Source organism: Lathyrus oleraceus, chromosome 5 (assembly GCF_024323335.1).
Source record: "Lathyrus oleraceus cultivar Zhongwan6 chromosome 5, CAAS_Psat_ZW6_1.0, whole genome shotgun sequence".
Taxonomy (NCBI): domain Eukaryota; kingdom Viridiplantae; phylum Streptophyta; class Magnoliopsida; order Fabales; family Fabaceae; genus Lathyrus; species Lathyrus oleraceus.
The window spans coordinates 42,579,916-42,600,863 of record NC_066583.1 but is presented as its reverse complement, the minus strand read 5'-3'; the positions used below and the strand labels follow the sequence as shown (position 1 = coordinate 42,600,863).

At 36.1% G+C, this 20,948-nt stretch overlaps 2 protein-coding genes across 2 annotated transcripts; both read right to left on the bottom strand.

Annotated features, from left to right (window-relative positions):
• Nucleotides 1–14,563: 14,563 nt before the first annotated feature.
• Nucleotides 14,564–15,203, bottom strand: LOC127080311 (uncharacterized). The gene is made up of 2 exons (XM_051020640.1): nucleotides 14,992–15,203; nucleotides 14,564–14,906 (listed from the first exon to the last, which is right to left on the bottom strand). Exons 1-2 carry the CDS (start codon nucleotides 15,101–15,103, stop codon nucleotides 14,644–14,646), a joined length of 375 nt encoding a protein of 124 aa, XP_050876597.1. The 5' UTR covers nucleotides 15,104–15,203; the 3' UTR covers nucleotides 14,564–14,643.
• Nucleotides 15,204–18,078: 2,875 nt separating this feature from the next.
• Nucleotides 18,079–20,532, bottom strand: LOC127078630 (uncharacterized). Its single transcript, XM_051019070.1, has 4 exons — nucleotides 20,145–20,532; nucleotides 19,089–20,076; nucleotides 18,595–18,994; nucleotides 18,079–18,513 (listed from the first exon to the last, which is right to left on the bottom strand). The coding sequence occupies exons 1-4, from the start codon at nucleotides 20,530–20,532 to the stop codon at nucleotides 18,079–18,081; spliced, it is 2,211 nt and encodes a 736-aa protein (XP_050875027.1).
• Between the last annotated feature and the right edge of the window lie 416 nt (nucleotides 20,533–20,948).

The following is a 20,948-nucleotide window of genomic DNA, read 5'->3' as shown; positions in this document are numbered from 1 at the left end:
CAGGAGGAGCTCGAATAACCTCGGGCACAAGGGGAGTTGGCTTAAGGACAGGACTAGGCGGAGGAACCACTTCAAATGACTGGGACGGAGTCTCGAAGAATTCACCATCCATCTCAACGTATCTGAAGGTATGCACATTACTGACAATGTATTCTTCTTCCCCACACACAGTGACGATCTTACCCTCTATTGGATACCTCAGCTTTTGATGGAGAGACGAAGCTACAGCACCTGCCTCATGAATCCAAGGGCGTCCCAGTAAGCAGGAGTAGGCAGGACGAATGTTCATTACATAAAAGGTAGTGTTGAAGACTTGAGGTCCTATCTTGATAGGGAGAACAACTTCGCCGTGGACAACACTCTTTGCACCATCGTAAGCCCGCACCACAATGTCACTAGGCTTCAGTTCAACGCTCTTGCAGTCAAGTTTATCGAGCACGGCTTTCGGTAGCACATTCAAAGAAGAGCCATTATGGATCAACACATGAGACAAGGTGATCCCTTTACACTCAATAGAAATATGCAGGGCTTTATTGTGATTCTTCCCTGCCGGTGTCAGGTCAGCATTGGAAAAACCTAGGCCATCGTCAACAGTCAGGTTAGCAACATAGTTTTCAAACTGATCGACGGAGGTCTCCTGAGGTACATGGGCAGTCTTCAGGAATTTTGTCAAGGCATTGGCATGAGATTCAGAAGATAACAGCAAGGACAACATCGAGATCTTAGACGGGGTATGCCCCAACTGTTCTACCACATCAAAATCACTCTTGCGGATGATTTTCAGCACTTCTTCCATTTCTCGTTTGGCAACGTCTTCAGTAGTAGCTTCGATCGGTGCCTCTGACGGGGAAGGGTTGACCGGTTCCTTTCCTCGGTTTTCGGGAACTGGAGGTGAGATCTCTGGAGAGAAGATCCTTCCGTTTCGAGTAACTTTACTAGTCCCAACAATGTCATTAGGATTAGCAGAATCACCAACTTGCTTTACGCCATGGATGTAAACATCACCTCCATAGTTCCACGGAATGGCTTTGCTTGAAGAATACGATACTGGGCCAGGGGCAGTGATGATTAGAGGAGCTACCCTGGGCTCAGCAATAATCTTCACAGGTATTCTGGGAGCAGTAATCTTCACTGGAACCTTGGACCTCGCAATCACAGATACTTCTTCAATAGGGTTTTCCGTCTTAGAAACCCTTTCAAAGAGAATTGTACGATCGTCCATCAGCCGTTGAATACCATTCTTCAATTTCAAACAGTCCTTGGGCCAGAGTATGCAAAGATTGCAATCTTCAGTACAACCTGGAAATAAACCAGCTTGCAATAAATTCCTCTTTATGATCGGGAGAGGAGATGTTAAGTCCGCCACAGCAGTGATGAGAGAATCGTCATCGAGAGCATTAACAGCCTTGTCATGATTAGGCATAGGAGCAGTGATGACATTAGGAGTCTCCGGAGGCTCGAACTCAATTTCCCCAGCGTCGATCATGTCCTGAATCTTATTCTTCAACAGCCAACAATCGTTTGTATCATGCCCGGGGCTATCGGAGTGATATGCACACCTGGCATTGGGATTATAACGAGGCGAAGCAGTGTTGACATTTGCAGGAGGACCTCTGAGAGTGATTAAATTTACCTTCAGCATGCTTTGCAGTGCTTGTGCTAAAGTCATATTGAGCTTGGTAAACTGCCTTCTTGGTCTGTCTTGTCTTTGCTGGAAGTTTTGAGCTGGCGGGGCTGCGATTGTCACTGCTCCAACGGCGTGGTCACCATTTTTCTTACTATGGTTCTTTTGACCATACACAGCATTCGATTCATTCTTCCCATGGTAGGACTTTTTACTGCTTGTAGAAGTAGCCGCCTGTAACTTTCCACTTCGAATGCCGCTCTCCACCCGTTCACCTGTCAGTATAAGTTCAGTGAAACCTGATGAAGAACTCCCCAGTAAGTGGCTGTAGAATGGGCCAGTCAGGGTACCCATGAACAGGTCTACTAATTCTCGGTCCGTCATAGGGGGTTTGACCCTGCCGGCCAAATCTCTCCATTTCTGAGCATACTCTTTGAAGCTTTCTTTAGATCCCATGGCCATATTCTGCAACTGTAGCCGAGTAGGTGCTAATTCAGAATTGTACTGGTACTGCTTATAGAAAGTTGTTGCTAAATCAGTCCAGGTGCGGATGTCAGCGCTCTCGAGCTGATAATACCATTCCAACTGTGTGCCAGACAGACTCTCTTGGAAGAAATGAATCCACAGCTTCCTATCAGTGGTATGCGGCTGAATCTTTCTCACATAAGCCCTTAGATGCATCTGAGGACAAGACGCACCATCGTACTTAGTGAAAGTGGGGATTTTGAATTTGCGGGGAATGGTCACATCGGAGACCAGACCCAAACTTTCGAAATCCAGACCAGGTGTCTTCTGACCCTCCATGGCTAGCATGCGTTCCTCCAGCAATTTATACTTATCATCCCTTGGAGAGTACTGTTCATTTTCATACCCTTCATCGTCATCCTCAGGGTTAGAGAAATCAGCATTCTCCTCCTCTGAATCATTTTCCGCCCCCTCTTCTGGGCCATTCGGGATTCCAAATTTGATTCCCGTAGCCTGTCCTTTACGCCTTCTGCCCGGGTTAATGAAGCTCACAGCTTTCTTGTCTTTCTTCTTTTCGACCAAAAGAGCCTTCAGTTCCTCCTGCCCCTTGGATAAGCTTAGCATCATCTCCTTGAATTGAGCATTCTGAGTCTGGAGATCTTTGACAGTTTGTTCGAGATCCATTTTTCTGTTTAAGAGGCAGACCGTGAGAATATGGTCCTTTAGAATACCTGTTATGCAATGTTATGTTATGCTATGCAATGTATGAAATGTTTTCAAGGACTTTTGAAATTTAACTTTGCGTAAATCACCAATAAGAGAGAAATGTTTATTGCTAACTTTTTTTTTGATCAATGTTCATTACAAAAGGAACAATAATAAAATACAGTGAAAGCTCAAGTCTCCCAGGGGCGACTTCTTTTTGGGCGAAGATATGCATTGAGTCTTCGTTCCTCATTAAGCTGACTGGTGAGCTCTAGTACTTTCTTCCTTTCTGCATTGAACTGAGCTTCGAAAGTATCTCTCTCCTCCCTCAACTGGGTCCAGGATCTTTTCAATTCCTCAACATCAGTAGGCATATCTGGATAAAGAATGATCTGGGAAGTACCTCCTTCGACCTCTGATTCAACAATCAATGGTCCGACTGCAAGATATGGCATGACAAGTTCACGAGCTCTGGCGCGTACCCATCTGAGATAAGGCTCCATAGGAATAGAATTTTTCTTTCCTAAATTGCTTCTTTTCACCATGCCCCAAGCTCGTACAAACTTTTGACGGAGATTTTGAGGGTCATTGTCATAGTCGAACACTGTACCTTGAACAATCATTTCATGTGGACCATCCCTTCGAGCATACCCAAACTGACGTAGGGCTAAGGCAGGATTATAAGTAATACCTCCTCTTATCCCCATGAGTGGTACATTAGGGAATTCCCCACAACGGTCGATGATGATAACATTTTCTCTGAGGTTAGAACACCACCGGATGTCTGAATGAGAGAGTGCCATTATCCTTTGAGACCATTTCAGATTTTGATCATTCTTCAAGACTGATTGAGGAAGGTGCGAAATAAACCACCTAGACAGTAAAGGTATGCAGCACATGAGAGTCCCTTGCCTTTTCATAGTACGAGTGTGAAGGGAATGCAAGATGTCTCCAAGCAAGGTAGGCACAGGGTTATGAGTGAGGAATATCTTAATAGCATTCACGTCTATGAATTGGTCCGGATTAGGGAATAGCACCAAACCATAGATTAGCAATGCTAGAACGTCTTCAAAAGCATGGACATTCATAACTTTTAGGAATTCTCGGGCCTTACCTACCAGAAATTTGGCAAGTAAGCCCTTAACTCCACTCCTTGTTACCCAGTTGGTCTCAATGTCAGACTTCGTCATGTGTAGAGCTGCGGCAACTTCTTCAGACTTTGGCATCTTTTCCAGACCACTGAAAGGTATTTGATCAAGGATAGGTATCCCAAGCAGCTTGGAAAACTCTTCTAATGTGGGTACCAACTGATAATCTGGGAAAGTGAAGCAATGATGCTTAGGATCGAAGAACTGGAATAGGACTCTCATCATATCTTCTTTGAAACCAGTGGTAACCAAATTGAGGAGATGACCATGTTTCTTGTTGAACTGAGCATGATCGGGGAGTTCTGACACCAAATCCTTGAGTTGAGGAGAGATCGTTACAAGATTGATCCGGATAGTCTTCCTGGAAGCCATAACCTGTTCAACAGAGCAAAGCTAAATTCCTAAGTCCTTGAAATGGTTAGTATGATGCCATGATGTTATGATGTTATGATGTTATGATGTTATGATGTTAGGATGTTATGCAAACACAAGCATGTCACACAACAATTATTCCTAGGTTTTAAGGCTTGCATGAGTTCCATAGGTAAGTACCCTCCCCACTGAAGTTTGGTTGGTTCAACCTGTCCTAGAATAGTAACCGGGTTCTAGAAGGATCTCCAATCATCGACCTTTCTTTAAGTCCACTTCAGTGCAACATCAAGTGATTGACCGAAGCTTCCCTAAAGTCCAATCTCAAAGAGTGTAGCATCGAGTATCAACCAACCTCAGTCGGAACCGAAATCAGTTATCTCACTACTTTCTAATGGCTAGGATAAGTCAATTAGGGTTCTAAAGGTCTGGTTAATGCTTTGATGACACCACGCGAATGCCAAATTTCTCCTCAAGTGAACATGAGGAACATCAGGACATCCAAAGTGTCACATTAACCGTAGCTATCATTTTAACCATTCCAGTATACGCTGGATAGTCGCGATGATCTATTGCTACTTACCTAAGGTACATTAGATCCGGGTGTAGGATCTTTCACTCAACAATTCCCTTAAACGAAAGAACAATTAGGAAAACATAAATGATTTTTTTTTAAGGTGGACCTCTCTTTGTATTCCCCAGCAGAGTCGCCAGTTCTGTCATACGGTGAACTGGACTTTTTGTTTTTTTTAATCGCAATGTCGCGGTTAGCAAGAGTCGCCACCGACTTTTCTTTTATCCAATAAGGAAAGGTGGAAAAGAACAGGAAAGACCTTAATTTAGATTCTTAGGTTCGGGAGGTACATTATACAAAGGGAAGGTGTTAGCACCCTTTGTATCCATGGTTATCCATGGGCTCTTAATTGCTCAATCATTTATGTTTTTCTAGTTTGAAAAAGTGGTTGAGAAATGTGTAGGAAATGTTTTGAAAAGGAGAATTTAACTTTGTAATGATTCTTGAATGAATGTATACAAAGTGGTTATCTCGTTTAGTTTTGAAAATAGTTTAGAAAAATATAACTCGGCAATGATTCTAGTGCGAATGTATGCCAAGTGGTGATTTTCTAATAGAGGTTTTGAAAGGTGTAAGGTGTGAAAAGTAATTTTAAATTGTGAATAAGCAATTAAGAGTTATACCTATCCGAGGTCTTTCCGGGCATTTCCTATCCTTATGAGGGTAAGACTGTCCTTACTATTGAGAAGTAAGTAGTTTTATCCTTTGGATGTAGAAGGGTCATCGTAGGGTCATCGATTGGTCATTGAAGGCAACAGTTGTGAGGATACCTTAGCATTCGAAGGGACTATCATCATTTAACCGTAGGCTACACCGAAGGGTCATCGAGGGACAAAATCGTATTTCCGAAGGCAACATCCGAGGGACCATGATTTATTTTATGATGATTTAATCGAAGGGCCATTGCTAAGTGTATCCCCACATTCGTGGGACATGACCGTATTACGTAATCGTGGGGTAATAAAGAGAGGTCCGGTATGGTTTATTTAAAGTCCATATTTTAAGTTCATTAGGTAATTATGATGATTCCGCATTAAATCGATACATTAAAATCAATACATTAAGAATCAATACATTAAAATTGGTTAGGCAATCAATATGAATTTTCACGTTAAAGTGAAATAATTTAGAATCCATCTCCATGAAAGTCTTCCACACATAAAGTGGAGTACCTAGCCAGCCACTTCCTTGAGAATATGCGAGCTTTAACACAAATTAAACACACGGGTGAGAATACCAAGTTAAAGTGCAATTGAAAATTGCACTACAGAATGAACACAATAGTCACAAGGCCAAATAATGCATGATTACAATAAGACAAACATAAAACGAAACATGAGAACAGCTACTGGTACGTTCGCCTCTGCTTCGCCTAGCGAAGGCTTAGCGAATATTCGCTCCAGGCTCGCTTAGCGATGTGCTAGCGAGCGGCCACAGATTTTGAATTTTGGCAATCGTACCGTCTCCGGAACCTTGAATTATGACATTAAATTACAGGCACAACATGGATAGCATTCATGATGTTCAAGCATACTTAAATTTGCATGTGAAATCAGGTTACATATCAAAATTTAATCATGATGCATTATGTAGGTAACGGTTATCAATTGGAAGCATATAACAGCGATAATACGCAAACCTGTTTGCAATTGCTATGTCGAACTGATCACTCTAGGTATCGGATTGAGCTGGGCGGTGGTAGCTTCGAGGCGGGTGAGCGGCCTTCAGGGTTTCCGTCTTCCGAATTCTCTGGATCAGCAGGGTTTCTGTGTTTCTCCCTCGGGGTCTGTGTGTTATTTTCGTGGCTGAGGAGCTGGTATTTATAGTAGTAGTGGTGGTGACCTAATGGGCTTAAAATGAGGTCCAAAACTTCAGATTTTCGCAAGCTTCGCTAGGCGAAGGAATTGCTCGCCTAGCGAGCAAGCTAGTTCTGGGCTTTTTCCTGGATCTGATGCTTCGCTGGGCGAGTGTCATGATGAAATGTTCGCTAGGCGAAGGGACTGCTCGCCTAGCGAGCAAGCTATTTTGGGCCGCCTTTGGATTGGGCCTGTCGTGAGCTGGGCTTTTGTCCATTTGATATCAGTGCCTTGCAGAGCAAGTCAGAGGGTCTTGAGGAATACTTTGAAATATCGACGGGCAAATTTTGGGGTATGACAGCGTTAATATTACAAAATTGCCATTTCCGGATTTAATTTATTTGTTATTTCATTTTCTTTTTCTTATTTTATTTCAATTTCATCCATGATCTTGTAAAATTCATAGCTCACTCATTTTTTATCCAATTTTGGTGAGATTTTTTTCATAATACTCCTTGTGATGTGTAGAAATTAATCATGATTTTTGTGGAATTTTTGCATGTGTAGAAAATTAATTGGCTTAGGGATTGATTCAATGTGTCGCATTTGTGTATACCATGCCATATTTCTCATGAAATGATGATGCCTTCAAATAAATGGATGAAAATTTTTATGCTTGTTCTGAACATCTTGATGGTGATTTTCATGTAGAGTTTATGATTTTTGGATACTTGGTGAAGGAGATATGAATTTTTGAATAGAGGTGTGACAATTTGTGTCACACCAAGCTAGGTCAACTTCATGATTTTATTTAAAATGCTTAGGGATGTTGATTTGAGCTGAAATTTTGCATGAATGAGCATATGTATGTTAAGATAGCATGTGATTTTTTCTGGAATTATTGATATCATTTTCTAATTGATTGATAATTTTTTTCTCTGTTGGCTCATTTTGTGACATTGTGTGACACATGTTGGCATTTTGCTTGTGAAATTCTCATGGTTGATTGGATGAATGTGGAATTTGACATGTGGATTGTAGACAGATTATAGGTCATTGTGGTTTTGATCCCATTCATTTATCTTGTTGTTTCACTGTTTTATGATTTTTGGAAGTTGATGATTGTTTGGATACCTTGTGTTGGCTTGTTTGAAATTGTCTGAACTTCTTGATTTTCATTGACCTACTTCCTTTTGTCCAATTGAGCTAAAATTTGACATGCTATCCCTTGAATGTGTCCTGTTTAGACTTGAATTTTTATGGAATTAATTGAATTGTTTTGGTATGCTTTTGATTGAGATCTTTCGGTTTGGTCATTTGAGGTTGCACATTGCCTAGTTTATACCTTTTAGGTCATGAAATGATAATGGTGATTGATATGAGCATGTGACCAATTGCATTTGTTTCTAATTTGGTTGAATGTGATTGTGGATAATTTTCACTTGCTGTTTTGGATTTTTTATCTATTTTGGACCCTAGGCTTGGCCTAGTGGTCTTGTTTCTCACCTTTGGGATTGTGTTTCAGGAAGAAATGCAAAAGGCTTAAGGAGAACAATGCACGCTGATTAAATTGAGTTTTGTTTGATGTTGTCAACTAACATTGACTTTGTGTTGTAGGGATTGATGCTTGAGTTTGAGCTCATGGCTTGCACTTGTGTGCATTAACTTGTGTTTGACTGTACAGATTAACTGATTAACATTTGCTGTTTACTGTTGGTTTGTCTGAGTACTGATGATACTTGATTGATTTCAGGTACATTTAGTTGCTTACAGTTCCTTGAGAACTTGCTTGCTGTTGCTTGGTTTTTAAACCAATTGAGGTAGAATTTCTATTCTCCATGTAGTCTGGAAGACCTGGCCTGTTATTTGGCCAGGCAACTGTCTGAAGTCCTCCTTAAGAGGCGATGTTTGTGATTGTTTAACTTTATCCCCAAGCAGGTAAAGACCTTGATTAAGGCAATTGGTGGATCATAGAGATATGCAATCTATCTCCCACTATTCTGTTGAGTCGTCCCTCTGCTCACACCACTGTGTTGATGCATTGGGACACAAACCCAAGATCTTGTACATTGTACAGTTGTGTCAGAGTCTTGAGTGTAGAAGGGTTCCTCCTTTCTGAACCCACACTCCTTTGTCTGAAGCTCTCCCTGGACAGGGATAAGAGCTGTGAAGTCTAATCTTCACTCACCTTTCATCTGGCTTCACCCTGACTCTCAATGTCAGGGTTAAGAGCTGAACACTACCCTTGTACAGATGACTTGCCTTGGCAGTCGAACCCTTGTTTTGAGCCTCACTTGACTGGATATAGTGTGTGCTATCTGAAATGTGAATGTTTGCTTTGTTTATGCTTGCATGCTTGCTTTCTTCCTGGATAGGATTAGCTTGCTGTTGTGCAAGTAGGTAGAAACCATAACATAGGGCAATGATGCATGATAACACTAGGCTCGAGTACAGCTCCCTGGTAGTGTGTCTTCCCTTTGTGTCTGGCTAGTCTTTCTCCCCCGTTGGGGGGGAACTACGTCGCCCTGATCCTCGTTCCAGACGAGGTACGTAGGCAGGAGGTCGTGCGAGACCTCTCCGGGCACTTTTTTTTCCTTTTTGTGTGTGTTTGCTTGTTAAACTTGTGTGTCAGGATATGGATGTAAGCCCAGCGATTGGCTGTCCGTATCCTGATTGTGTTTGCTTGTACTTGTTGTGTGCTTGGAAGCCGGTGTAAGTCCATCAAGTGGCATCTGGGTTCCAGTGTGTGTTTTGGTTCGGATGCTGATGTAAGTCCAGTGGTTGGCATTCAGGCTCCCTGTTTGCCCGTGTTTGTGTGTGTCTTGTTTGGCGTGCGTGAGCCGAACTACGGCAGCTCTGATTCTCGTTCCAGACGAGATACGTAGGCATAGGACGCGATGTCCTATCGAGCTCTTCCTCTTAACCCCACCTGTGTTGTTTTCGGTGTGTGTGTGATGTGTTAGCAACCTTTTCTTTCTTTTAGAACGTGGATCCCGTCGAGTACGACGGACGTGAGGGGTGCTAATACCTTCCCCTCGCGTAACCGACTCCCGATCCCATCTCTTTGGTCGCGAGACCATGCTTTTTCCAGGTTTCTCTGAGCGTTTCCTTTCCCTATTTTGGGATAAATAACGCGCAGTGGCGGCTCTGTTTGTTTTTGTTTTAGCCCGCCGGTTGTTTTTCGCGGATGCGACAGGTATATAAAGGGAACTCTGAAGTATGGAGTTTTTCTCCCTTTTGGTGCTGAAACTGGCTCAGAACTTCTGAGTTACTCAGATTCTGATTGGTGTGGAGACATAGTTGACAAAAGAAGTACTTTTGAATACTTGTTTAAGTTTCTGGGAAGTCTTATTTCTTGGTGTCCCAAGAATCAACCAGTGGTTGTTTGTTAACCTGTGAAGCATAATATATTGTAGGTGTTGTGACTGTATGTCAAGCTATGTGGCTTCTGAATTTACTACAGGATCTGAAGATCAAGGTAAACAAGTCTCTGAAGCTGATGATTGATAACAAGTCTGCAAATCAATCTTGACAAGAACCCAGTGCTGCATGGGAGAAGCAAGCATATTGAGACTAAATATCACTTTCTGAGAAATCATGTTCAGAATGGAGTGCTAGAAGTTGTGCACTGTAGCACCCAGAAACAACTGACAGATGTTCTGATGAAGGCGATCAAGATTGGTCAATTTCTCTACTTGAGGGATAGAAATGGTGTTGTTAGTTTTGGTTAAGCTAAATATGAATTAAGGATGGTGTTATAATTAATTCATATTTTGAGAAACTTGTAAATAAAGTTTATTAGAGGGTATTTTAGTATTTCCCTAAAAGTTCCACTTGTATTTAAGCTAGTGAGTGGTGAGAATAAATTGTACCTTTATTCCTTTTGCAGTGTGTGTGTGCATTTTTATGTGCAACCATTTTTGTAATCATTTGAAGAGTAGTGGAAGTTTATTATTATTCTCTCTTCTCTCTCTTATTCTTTCTTTATCTTTTATCACCTTGTGCACCAACAATAATCACTGAGATCAGTAGCCACCATTCCTCACAAAAATCAGAGCAACCATCCACACACTTGAACAAAACTATACATACATAGTCTCTGCATAGTTTCTTCATCATAACACCTTTAACTTCCATCAGAGTCACCATCTTCTCACACTGCTTTATTTTTTATCACCTTTGTTGCATCTTCATCATCATCATCTGCATGCTACACCTTTAGTTCACCTTATCATAACTTCTATCACAATAAAACAAAAGAGCAAAAAATAAGAAGTGAAGTAAAGTGAATTATAGTGGATTTTAAAGGAATTCAGAAGAGGAAGGAAGATAGAAGCATAAATAAGAAAAAATAAGTTCAAATTAGAAATCATCTCGTCAAACTAAGTTCACCAGAAACCTGGGAATTTTTCCAGAAAACTCATACGAGCCGTCGAAAAGTTGTTACAGGTTGCTGGCAAATTGCTCATCTCTTCGGAATCTGGGTTGGTGTTCATCATTTTTTTCATTTTATCTTCTGATTTTTGTCTTTCTGCACATGCTTGGAGTTTTCCCCCCATGAAACCACACTGTAATCCTTGTTAATTTGAGAAAACTAATTAGATATAGGGTCAAGGTTCATTTTGTTCTTTTTCGTATTTGTTTGTTATTAGGTTTGTTTGCTTGAATATGTGTTTGATTTTTTTATATGAGAGATTGAGAGGTTCAATATTTCTAAAAATTTCTTAATATTCATCATGTTCATGAAGAACATATGATGAACATGTATGATTGAGAAGAGAGAAATGCAAAGAGAAAGGAGGTAAGTGAGAGAAGCCAAAGTCTGAGTGAGGGATTGGGTTCGGATACCTCATATGTCTCCCCTCATTGCGTTAGGGTCTGATTGGGCTTGGGCCACCAAGGCCCATTTCTTTTCCTGTTCGCACCCCTTAGTTCACACTCGTACTACCCCTTTACTTCATTTAGTTTACAGACTCGGCCTTAGGCTTAACTTTTACTAGTGTCACACCACCCCATGCATAATTGCACCCCCTGGTTTTTGTTTAGTTTTGCTTCTTTTAATTAGGCTAAAGCCCATTGTGTTGTACCATCCACGCATCCTTTTTTCCTTTTAGTTGATTATTATTCTCATTTTTTTATTTTTTTATTTATTATTATAAGTTTAATTGATAATAAAGTAAAAATAAAATGACCACTAAAATCAAAACCACTTGATCAACATCAAGTTATTTTTCAAAATTCGTTTCATAATTAAAAAATAAAAATTATTTTTTGAAACTTAATAAAAAAAAGTCAATATTTTGCTCAATAAAACTGGTTGAAAAGGGAATGAGGGATGCGCATCCTTTTGCTCCTCGAATAAACGAGTGGTTGGCGTATACTTCATTTCTCGAATATTCGTCTTTCGAATAAAAAACTTTAATAAAAATTGGATGAAAAGGGAATGAGGGATGCATGTCCTGCTCCTCCTTGAATAAATGAGTGATTGACGTACACTTCATTGCTCAAATATTTATCTTATGAATCAACACAAATCAAACTATTTTTCACAACTAAATCAATTACTCTTAAATTTCATCTTCAAAATCTTTTTTCTCAATAAAATCGGTTGAAAATGGAACGGGGGATGTACATCCTTCTGCTCCTCGAATAAATGAGTTATCGGCGTATGCTTCATTGCTTAAAGTCTTCTGAATAAAACACTTTAATCAAACTTGGATGAAAAGAGAATGGAGGATTCACATATTTCTTCTCCTCGAATAGGCGAGTGGGGCCGCTCGCCTAACTGCTTCGAATATTCGTCTTCTGGCAATAATTTTCAAAATTATAAACTTGGAAGAAAAGAGAATAGGGAATGTACATCCTTCTTCTCCTTGAATAAATGAGTGGTTGACATACGCTTCATTGCTCGAATATTTAGCGGCCACCTAAAATAAGCTTAACCAATCAAACCATTTTTCACAAATAAACGGTGTTTTATCCATTCTAACGCGATACAAACAAACGCTTAAGTCTCCCATACGCAAGCATACAAGAAAAGTCTAACCGCTAGAATGAGACTCAAACATCAGTCACTAAAATCAACCAATACACACTCATTTTCTACCAAGAACTATGTAGCTTTGAGTTCCCCATCGCACCTGGGAATACGTAGGAGCGAGATCCAACGTCTCATCAAGCATTCTAATAAAAAAATATTTTTAGTCAGTTTCTTTTTCCTTTAAAACATTTAATAATTAGAAGTAATCATAACATTTAATAATTAGAAGTAATCATAAACACATTATGCTAACATTCATATTTGCAAAGCTGATTAAACGGTTCCTGTTAAGTAATAAATATTCAACATTGATGGTGTTAATGTCGACTGTTTCAATTTACAAATTTTATGGTTTGTATTTTTTGTTTTTGCATACACATGTTCTAGTTTGATTCTGGTTCATGGTAAACTCCGGATATGCATATCTGAATATACCTCATACATATTTAAAAAAACCATCATGGAACTTTTCGAATATGCATATCCGTAAACACAATTTTCATCAAAAAATCAGGGTTTAACCAGAGATGCATTTCTAAAAATTTACTTGATGCCATGATAAGGTTTCTAAGGTCCAAAGTGACCTAATACTTGTATAAATAGGGTGTCTCTCAACCCATGATTTCTAGAAAATGCAAAACAACTAGAGAATGAATGCATGTCCCCATCTTGCATTTGTGTGTTTCAATGGTGCAAAATCTCACTTTAATTTTGGATATGCGACGACATGCTTCTCGTTGATCTGAAAATCAAACTGAATACTCTCCTATGATATCTAGAAAGTTGAAGAGTTGTCAAAGGAAAGATACAGTTCACCAACTTTGAACTGAAGACAAATGAAGATTTACATGTCATGTGGAGTACATTTTACCGTTACGCATCAAAGGGTCTGATTGAAGTGGATGCGAAGATTGAAAGATTCGCCGACGATATTATCAATATGTTATAACGTCATGAACTACCCGTTTATAACGATATGTAATGTTAAATTTATGTTAACAATTATCTATGTAATGTTGAGTGTTTTAATTTAATGTCAAATTGATTTTGTTTCTCGATCTTGCTCATATTGTCTCTGTTTCTGGTTTGAGGTATCTGAGCTACTTTTGGATATGCATCTCCAAATGATATCAAGAAAACATCTGGAGATGCAACTCCGAACAAAAACTATGTATAATTGGGGTGTCTCACTCGTTAGTGTTCAATTTTGTGAAAAATGGGTGCATCCGGAGATGTACCTTCGAAAATAGATGACATTTTTTATTTTTCGCCAAAAATTTGGAAGAACCTTTAATTATGGAAAAAGAAATTGCCAAATATGTATTCGCCATCAAAGCCCAAATTCGACGTAAGATTGAGGTAATTCAACGTAAGATTCATGCCAGTTTGTTTTAACTTGAAAAAAATAGATTTTTATTATATTTTTAAAAATGATTTTTATAATATTATAAGTTTTTTCAATTTTGTTTTTTATAAATTAAAAGACTAATTTTGACATCTTATAACATAAACATACATTATTAAATATCAAAATATAGTAAAAATCGTAATTTTTTTTTAAATTTATATTTCCAAAATATTTTTTATAAAACAGTATTCGAAATAGTTTTAAAGTGATTTTTTAAAACAACATTAATATAAAATAACATTTTAAAAACAACTATTCAAATCAAATTTTCATTTTAAATTTTTTATTAAAAATTCCTTTCTAAAGTTTTTTTTAAAGAAAAATATATAACATTAAAAACTATTTAAAAATAATAATTAAAAAAAGGCCCTAAAGCTAAAGGCATACCCTATACCTATGTATCCACCAACAGACAAAAAAAATGTAACATTACATACAGACAAATAATTTTTTTATAAAGTTATAGTCATGCTCATGCTCTTGTAACTTGTAATCAGATAATTGAATAATTGAATTACAATTTGATTTTAGTCTTGTTTGTTCCACTAAAATCAAGTACTTGTACTTTGGAAGTATCTTCATCAGTGACATTGCCACTGCTCCTTATGAGAGCACTATGATTATGATTATGATATGATGCAGCTGGTGCTGGGGCAAGTTCCTCCTCTTGAACCACCAACTTGTCTGGTGGTGGCGGCCGCGGTGGTGTTGGTGTTATGATGTTATTCTGTGTGTGTCCGTTCATTCTTCTTATCTTCATTGTCTCAGTTATATTTCCTGCAAATTTTAACACAGAGAATGATTTAACAAAGAATCTATACATAAACAAAAAATTACAAATCCTGAAACAAGATAGTTTTACCTTTTAAATGAAGGTCTGCTTTTGATTTCTCAGACAAGAGAATAAGTGTTGGTGTGATTATTGTAAGGAAAGCCCAGAACACAAACGTTGGAATTAGTGTTCTTTCATTCATTGTCTCTTGTGGAAAACGAGGTTTTTTTTGGGGCTGAATGTTGAAGAGATTATTAGTTGGCCATGTTTAAAGATAATTGATTAAGATATATAGAATAATAGCAACTGCTACACAATTTGATTGTTACTTTATTGTTATCTAAGCTAGAGTCAAGAGTTGACAACTAAACTTTTGGTTTGGTTGTTGGTTGGTTGTTATGTATGGCCAATCATGATTGATCTGTCATGTTGTATTTGTACAGAATACTAGGAAGTGTGAATCTGTCGTGGCTAATTCATTCTATTAATGATTATCTCGCACAACACTTTATAATCTTACTTCTTCTTATTGATGTTTACTCTCCAACATCTAAATCATGATCTAGTATTTTTTTTTTTTATAGAAATCACCAAAATTTTATTCATTCATAAGTAATACTCTAAAATATACTCTATCCGTTTTTTATTATATGTCGTTTTTTATTTTTCATACGTATTAAAAAATATAATAATTATGGTATAAAAATTAGAAATTATGAAAGATTTTACAAAATTGTCCTTCATTAATGGTATTGGAAAGACAAATTAATATAATTAAAAGGAGAGAAAATAACAAATATTTAAGGATATATATGAAACATAATATTAATGATTCATTGGTATTATAAAGCGACTTATATTGTGCTGCAAAATATTTTTTTCAAAGCGATTTATAATAAAAAACGGAGGTAATATTTAATTTGTGCACAAGCTCTTAGTGCCGATTCTACATGAGCTTTTATTGACCGGTGATTGTTGGAACTACCATGACAGATAAGGTTCTTATAAGTTATTATTTAATTCTCCATTCAAAATGACTTTTATTTAAGATTTTTTTACATAAATTATAGATTTTAATTGAAATACACTAACAATGTAAAAGAATTTTACGCCGTCAGTTAATCCTAGACGTTGAATATTGAAATAAATTTGACTTTTATTTTAAAAATCTATAAAGTGATACAAACGGGTGATGGTGATGAAGCGATCGTGTAAATCTTTTTACACTGACAGTGCATAGTAATTAATCTCTAAATTAAATAATGTAATAATATTGTTACAAAACATTACACCCTCCTATCACTATTATAAATTTAAAAAAATTAATTCATTGAATAAATGATGTATCTGATCATTATTATATATCAAATACATCAACTATTCAATGAACCTAAAAAATTTATGTTGCTTATAATAATGACCCCATGGTGTACATTTTTACTAAAGATTTAATTAGTGCCGAAGTTCTTTAACTTAATTTCAGTTTTCACTTTAATCTCTTATTTAATAAACATTACATTTTAATCCCTTAAAAACTAGTATTTCATTAGTCAAATTGGTCATTTATGTTAAATTTTGTGAAAAACATTAAGTTATATATATATATATATATATATATATATATATATATATATATATATATATATATATATATATATATATATATATATATATATATATATGACAACATGACAAAAGTTAAAAATAGTGAGTCAGGAATTTAGTAATGGGACTAAATTGAAACCTTCGTGCCAAATTGCAATTTTTTTATATTAACATAATCTTGAATATAATGTTATTAAACTAGAATCTTGATACGTTAATTATTCAAACCAAACCATTAAACCAAAATGAACTAAGGTGTAATCAGACACAACTAGAAGAGTTTATTCTTCTTAGAACTTAAATTGTTAATGATGAAAATAATTTTGCCAGAGAGATCTGATCGTAGAGATCGGGGTCTTTTCATAAAACAACTTTTGTCGTCTTATGGATTATCATAGCTTATGTATCATCCAATTACTCTTTTCTATTAAAAGATTAAACAATTTTGCAAGTTTCCAATAACAATAACATATTTCAATACATTAGTATAAAATAATGAAAAAAAGACAATCATAACTTAACTTATATCTTTCCATGGCAATGCTTTAAGCTCTTTTAATAGTTTAACCTCTGCATTGAAATATATATCTTTCCACCTTAATTTAATAGCCACCGATATTGCTGACTTTCTAACAAGACAGATACAAATTCTTCAATGTTGAATACTACTATTTCATTCTGATATAAGCTCAAGTTCTCATCACTATATTAGTTCATATACAATTCATATTTAATGAAGATTGATGTGCCTTTTCTCATTTCCCATTTTTCTTGGTAACCGCAAAGCAAGAAGATAATCATCATCCATATTGTCTTACAAACAAAATAAGAAATATAAAAATATAATTAACCAAACAATTTAATTAAGTACTCAGTTTTGAAAATTTCTAGCCCAAAACTTTATGAGGCTTTCAAGTAAAGAACATCATCATCATCGTCATTATGGATCTTTGGTTGAAGTGCTGATATTATTTCAGCAACTTTCAATTTAATTGAACATAAGATAGAAACATTGTCATTAGTACAATTACACACCTCTTTGCTGCTCTTGAGTTTATGATATTTACTTCTCGTGTACTTCATGCTTCCACACATGGGAATGAAACCAACTATCTTCATATTGTGTTGAGAATATCAGACAGAAACAATGCAGAAAATGGAAAGGAGTTGCTAGCTAATGTTATGTGATATATAATATAGTTGTCACAAAACTCCTCGAGTAAATGGTTCTATACAATGTTGTCATGATCGAGATCTTACATAAGATCGGGAGGAGACATTAAAATCGTAAAATATAAAATCGTAATTAAAATCGAAAGATCTTACTCAATTAATTTTATAAGATCGAAAAGGAATAACAAAATCGTAAAACATAAGATCGTAACCAAAATAGTAAGATTTTACTAAAAAAATACTTAAAATATTTTATATTATTTATATTAAATAGTATATAAGTTTCCATATTAAATAACAAACCATCAAATTGAAAAATCTTAACCATAAAATTAAAAATCTCAAATCTTAACTTAAAATAACAAACTCCATAAAATAAAATACTCAAAATCATAGAGGTTAGTACAAATCACAAAGGCGCCGATAGTTTGGATTTTTCCCTATAACGTCAACTCCTTCATCTTCATTAATCTCATCATCTCCTCCACCATAATCATCACCCTCATCATCTCCTTCATCACCTTCATCTGCATTTCCTTCTTCATTGTCACTTTCTATAGTTTCAAGGACATCAAATTCATCTACATGTCCAGTTGATTTAGCACCAGTACTTTGCATCAAATCTTCATCTAAATCAGTCACATTTACATGATTACCACCTGCATTTTCTTCCTCAGCAACATACCACCAATCGTCATCATCTTGGAAATCATCAATTGTTAGATCTCGCTTTTTCCTTTCAGCCTTATTCTTGGTCAATCTTGTATTTACCATCACATACACAAGATCATTCATAGTCTTTTGTTTCAAACGATTTCTTTTCTTTGTATGAACCTAAAAAGGGGAAATATTAAATTAAAATGCATAACATATAGTAGCTATGAAAAATATATATGATAAATTTAAAAAATATACCATTTCAAAAGCACTCCAATTTCTCTCACAGCCAGAAGAACTGCATGTCAAACTCAAAACACGAATAGCAAAGTTTTGCAACTCTGGGTGTGCATCACCGTAAGATTCCCACCATTGAGTTGGTGTCTTGTTTTTTAGTCCACGTTGAGCTATTTCACTCCCAAAGAATCCTTTTTTACTCTTAAAATCCTCAAGTTGACCATCAATTTTATTCACCATATCCATGTCTCCTCCCATCATTCTTTCTAAACATGCATACATTCCTTGTTTCACTTCATTATCTACTTTAAAATTAGGTTTGTAATGCAAAATTGGATTAAGATAATAGCCTGCAGCATGCAAAGGCCTATGCAATTGTTTGTCCCATCTGTTATCTATTATTTTCCACAATGGTTGGTAGCTTAAGAAAGAAAAGATTAAGTTAGTTCATAAATAAATACTAATATATTTTTTATATCAAATAAATTAATCTATGATATTTTATAAAATTATACCTTTTTCTATTATTATTGTAGCTAGTTTGTATTTCCTCTTTTGCTTGATCCATTGCTTCATAGATATAGCCCATGACTGCCTTCTCATCAGAATCCACCATACGCAAGACTTTAAGTAATGGAAAAGCACCTTTAAGGCAAATAATCAAATTCTTCCAAAAGTCCTTCTTTGTGACTATATTTTCAACAAATTTTCCATCTTTTGTCTTGGAAAATTGACTATCCTTCCATTGCTTGGAAGTGAACATCCTATACAATCCTCCCCTCTTATCATTCAAGCAACCCAAACACAAATATGATGTTGCAAAGCGAGTGATGCCAAGTCTTATCAACTCACCTCCTTCAGTGTAATGATGCAACAAAGTTATAAGACCAGTCCTAGCATAAATGTAAGTTGTGATCTTTTTACCTGAAGCAATAATCTCCTTATGCATAGGTATCTTGCTCTCAAAATCCTCTAACATTAGATCAATGCAATGAGCTGCACAAGGTGTCCAATAAAGCTTATTCCTTTTATCCATCAACATTTGTCCAGCCAACTTGTAGTTTGCAGCATTGTCTGTTACAATTTGGACAACATTTTCTTCCCCCACTTCCTCAACAATATCATCCATCATTTTGAAAACTTTATCAGCTGTCTTTGAAATGCTAGATGCATCAATTGATTTTAAAAAGAAAGTACCCATAGGACTATTGACTAAAAAGTTTATGATAGTCCTCCTCTTTTGGTCAGTCCATCCATCCGTCATTATTGTACATCCAAACTTTTTCCACGCAGTTTTATGCTCCACCAATATGCTATTTATAGACTCGACTTTTTTCTTTAAATATTTACCTCGAATATCATGGTAAGATGGTGGTTTATATCCTTTACCATATTGGGCAATCATTTCACACATCTTTATAAATTCTTCATCTTTTACAACGTTAAAAGAGATAGCATTGTTGTAAAAATAAGTTGCAACTTGTAAGTTAGTGTCCTCCTTCTCTTTTTTTTAAAAGCATCGTTGATAGTTGATTGAGAAGTTATCCCCCTCTTGAAAATATTTGCAAGACCAGAAGATTCAACTTTTTTTCTTTTACAATCTTCCACATCAACCTCTACTACATCTTCACTTAGAGTTCTCTTTTTGATGAGTTTGCTTTGCAATCTATGAACAATGATCCACATTTGTTTGCAAACTTCATCTGGAACAGACACACAAGGTTCAACATTACTATTTGTCCCTGCTAAATGATGCTTAAATCGAAAAGCACCGCCGCTATACTCATTATGACAATATTTGCACTTGATCTTTCTTGATCCATCATTTACGGGAGTGCCATGTTCCCATGCCACATCTTGCCTTTGACCAGGAGCATTTTTGGCAACTTTCTTATTTCTCACATTTCTAACACTTGGGTTTGTTGAAGGAGGAAGCGACGTACTACTACCACCAACCATTTGTCCTATTAAAAAACTAAGACAAATAATTTTTATATAAAAAATTTAAAAATACAAATATTTTTTGAAAATTAAAACACATAGTAATATAAAACAAACATAAAAGAGTGTAAAAAAATATCTTACAAATATATATAAATAAATTAAAAAAGACAAACAATTTTTATAAAAAGAGTAAATAAATAAACAAATTTAAAAAGATAAATAACTTTTTTCTAACCTATATTTATGTGTTTGTAATATAATTTAACAAATAAAATGTTGCAATATAATGTCACTAACTACTACTTGTAACATAATTTTTTATTATATTATATTATATGTATGAATAAAAGTTGTAATAAAATCAATTTAAAAATAACACGTGACCTAAAGAAATAAAATTGCAGTGAATAGTGATGGCTATATACTGTAAT

Bases quoted from the DNA above. Each gene is read 5' to 3' on its own strand.
- LOC127080311 (XM_051020640.1), bottom strand. From the start codon at position 15,103: ATGAATGAAAGAACACTAATTCCAACGTTTGTGTTCTGGGCTTTCCTT. The intron at 14,907-14,991 runs GTAAAACTATCT...TAAAATTTGCAG, and splicing joins AGCAGACCTTCATTTAAAAG to GAAATATAACTGAGACAATG.
- LOC127078630 (XM_051019070.1), bottom strand. From the start codon at position 20,532: ATGGTTGGTGGTAGTAGTACGTCGCTTCCTCCTTCAACAAACCCAAGT. The intron at 20,077-20,144 runs GTCTTGCAAATA...TTTAAAAAAAAG, and splicing joins AAAAAAAGTTGAATCTTCTG to AGAAGGAGGACACTAACTTA. The intron at 18,514-18,594 runs GTATATTTTTTA...TCCCCTTTTTAG, and splicing joins ATTGGAGTGCTTTTGAAATG to GTTCATACAAAGAAAAGAAA.